At 44.9% G+C, this 3,358-nt stretch overlaps 1 protein-coding gene across 1 annotated transcript; it reads right to left on the reverse strand.

The window, feature by feature from the left end:
- Positions 1–3: 3 nt before the first annotated feature.
- LOC124231872 (protocadherin alpha-4-like) lies at positions 4–1,431 on the reverse strand (the record flags this gene model as incomplete). Its single annotated transcript, XM_046648887.1, has 1 exon — positions 4–1,431. A coding segment is annotated over exon 1 (1,404 nt), but the record flags the coding sequence as incomplete, so codon positions are not given.
- Between the last annotated feature and the right edge of the window lie 1,927 nt (positions 1,432–3,358).

The following is a 3,358-nucleotide window of genomic DNA, read 5'->3' on the forward strand; positions in this document are numbered from 1 at the left end:
CGGGTTATTCTCCTTCACGAACACCGTGTACTCGGGCTGCGCGAACGAAGGCGCGTTGTCGTTCACATCGGCCACCTCCACGGACACGCTGGCCGTGGCCGACAGTGAAGGCGAGCCCCCGTCCCACGCTGTCACCACCACCTCATAGTTCGCCACGCACTCGCGGTCCAGAGCACTGTCCAGCACCAGCGAATAGTAATTCTTGAAAGTGGACACCAGCTTGAAGGGGACCTGAGGGGTGAGGGTGCAGGTCACCTGCCCGTTGGCACCGGAGTCACGGTCGGACACGCTTATCAGGGCGATGACAGTGCCCAGTGGAGCGTCTTCTCTGATTGGGAGTGACAGGGACTTGAATTCCATTGCTGGGACATTATCGTTGGTGTCTTCAACTTCCACCATAACTGTACAATGGCCAGAAAGTGGGGGCTGTCCCTTATCAATGCCCTCTACAAGAATTTCATAGGATTTGCTTTCTTCAAAATCGATATATCCCTTTACCATAATTTCTCCAGTAATTGGATCTATGTGGAACTTCGATTTTACATTAGGTAAAATATCAGCTGAGAATGAATAAATAATGTCCCCATTTGAGCCTTGATCTAAGTCTGAGGCGTTAAGTTTAATTACCAACATTCCATTAGGAACATTTTCTGGTAATTTCACCGCATAGAGTGTTCTGTCGAAAGATGGAGCGTTGTCATTGGCGTCCAGCACTTTGACGAGTAACTGAACGGTGCCAGTCAGCTCAGGTTTGCCTCTATCAGTGGCCGTGAGCACTAAAAATATCTCCGGAGCTTCTTCCCTGTCTAAAGGTTTCTTTAATACTAGCCCAAGACGTTTTACCTGCTCGTGATCAGATGTTTTTTCCAGCGAGAAATACTCATTGGGGCTCAGTCTGTAAGTCAGCAGAGCATTCTCCCCAGTATCTGCATCGGAGGCGCCCTCTAGTGGAAACCGAGAGTCAAGCGGCCTGGATTCCGCCATAAACAGATTCTTTTGTGTTCCAGGGAAAACAGGCGGGTTGTCGTTAATGTCCTTCACTTCCACCTCCACATGGAAAACCTGCAGCGGCCGGTCCACGATCACCTCCAGGTGGATGCTGCACTCCGGGCTCCGCCCGCACAGCTCCTCGCGGTCGATCCGAGAATTCACAAACAAAATGCCATTCTGCAGATTTACCTCCAGAAGGTCCCCGCGGCCTTTGGACGCCACCCGGAACAAGCGCGGCACCAGCTCCGCCAGCTCCAGCCCCAGGTCCTGGGCGATGCGGCCCACGAAGGTGCCGTGTTTGGCCTCCTCCGCGACCGAGTAACGGACCTGCCCGTTCCCAGCCTCCCAGGCTGCGAGGAACAGAAGTGAGAGCAGCAGGCGCCGGGATTCCTGCCCACTTCGCCAGGAAAACTCCATCTCAAGCCTGCAGTGCTTTGTTCTCATTAAGGGATCTTCTTCCAAAATCAAGCGATATCTTCTGATCGTTCAATCCAGGGCCTCTGCATCCTCCATTTTTCTGCCTCTGGATGGTGGATGCTGCTTCTTTACAAAAGAACTAGAAGGGAGTTAGTTTTTCTCTCCTTCTCTACCAGATCAGTTTTATGGTAGAGAGCGACATCATGTGGTTCCACAACGTAAGTATCGATTCTGGAAATCCATTAAACTGCTGCGTCTTATTTATTCTTTCAGCCATTCTGCAAACTTGTACCACCGTTGGGGAATAGAACCACATTTTGTACCACTGATTGACTGAGTACGATCCTTAGTTCCACTACAGGGGCAGCTTTTACTTCAGTGGAAATCCTTTTTATATACAGGTGTTAAGTATTTACAGAGACCCAACTGTAGTTAACACACACTTTGTAAATATACAGTTGTAAAGTGTTGGTTAGGAAAATTCATGACAGATTTTTTGTGTGTTCCCAAGAATGTGGGAAGGTTGTTATCAATGATAACACACTCTTCATCTTTGGGTTACATACTCCTGCTGTTGAAGACCTCAGAGAACCTATCCCTAGAGAACCTCTGATTCCAAGAACAAGCCATTGAAAGGGCATTTTGCAAATGTTCAAAAAAGGAAGCAAAGACCATCAGCATTTAATTGAAAGTCTTCCTTGAATCATCTAAGGGCTGAAGGTTCGAGGAAGATTTAACAAGGAAGTAGGATGTTACAGGATACTATTTATTCCATTAGTATAATACAGCATAGTGTTCCACTTGTGTGGAAAAGCATTTCAAATAATTTTATTCACTGGAACCCATTCACCTTCCACGAGCAAGATTAGTATTCTCATTTTGTCTCTTCTGGTTTAGAAATACTTGCCTGTTTTCCAGTCCCTAAAATGTCTCAGCTTTGGTTTCCAGTGGCAAGGAAACTTGAATGGGAGTCCAACTATTTGTTAGAGGAAATGATCAAATACCAAATAGAGGAATGACTGAAAAATAATCTCACTTCAATTTTATTTGGCACCAGGATTTTGAGGTTTGTACTTACAACATAACACACATTTATACATAGGTTGGTATGTAGAGGAAGGTCACCAGTAATGACAGTAACTCACTGAGGTTTTTGGACATTAACATCCTTAACACTTTATGTTAAAGAGTTTAATGATTAATAAAGTTTTGCTAGTAGAATATTTTTTAATTAGATATACAGTATTATTCTCAACAAATTGTTCAGATGGAAAATAATAATTCTTAACAAGATTAGGGGGCCACCCTGTGGCCAAGTGGTTAAGTTCATGCGCTCCGCTTTGGCAGCCCAGGGTTTGCCAGTTCAGATCCTGGGTGTGGACCTGGCACTACTCATCAGGCCATGCTGAGGTGGCGTCCCACATACCAGAACCAGAAGGACTTACAACTAGAATATACAACTATGTCCAGGGGCCTTTGGGAAGAAGAAAAAGAAAAGAAAGTAAAAAGATTGGCAACAGATGTTAGCTCAGGTGCCAATCTTAAAAAAAAAAAAACAAGATTAATAATGTCCTTTCAAAAAGAATATTTTCTAAATGATGTACTAAAGGGAGTGTTAAAATTTCACTTCCTAATGATTTTTTTTAAAGATTTTATTTTTTCCTTTTCTCCCCAAAGCCCACTGGTACATAGTTGTGTATTCCTGGTTGTGAGTCCTTCCAGTTGTGGCATGTGGGATGCCACCTCAGTGTGGCCTAACGAGTGGTGCCATGTCTGTCCAGGATTGAACCAGCGAAACCCTGGGCTGTCAAAGCAGAGTGCGCAAACTTAACCACGCGGCCACGGGCTGGCCACCCCATCGATTTTTTTAATGCTTACTAATATAAGTAGTGAGAAACTGAAGATGAACAAAGATGCAATTCTAGAAGCAAAAAAAATTCTTATTCTGTTT

This window comes from Equus quagga, unplaced genomic scaffold, assembly GCF_021613505.1.
Source record: "Equus quagga isolate Etosha38 unplaced genomic scaffold, UCLA_HA_Equagga_1.0 HiC_scaffold_10454_RagTag, whole genome shotgun sequence".
NCBI lineage: Eukaryota > Metazoa > Chordata > Mammalia > Perissodactyla > Equidae > Equus > Equus quagga.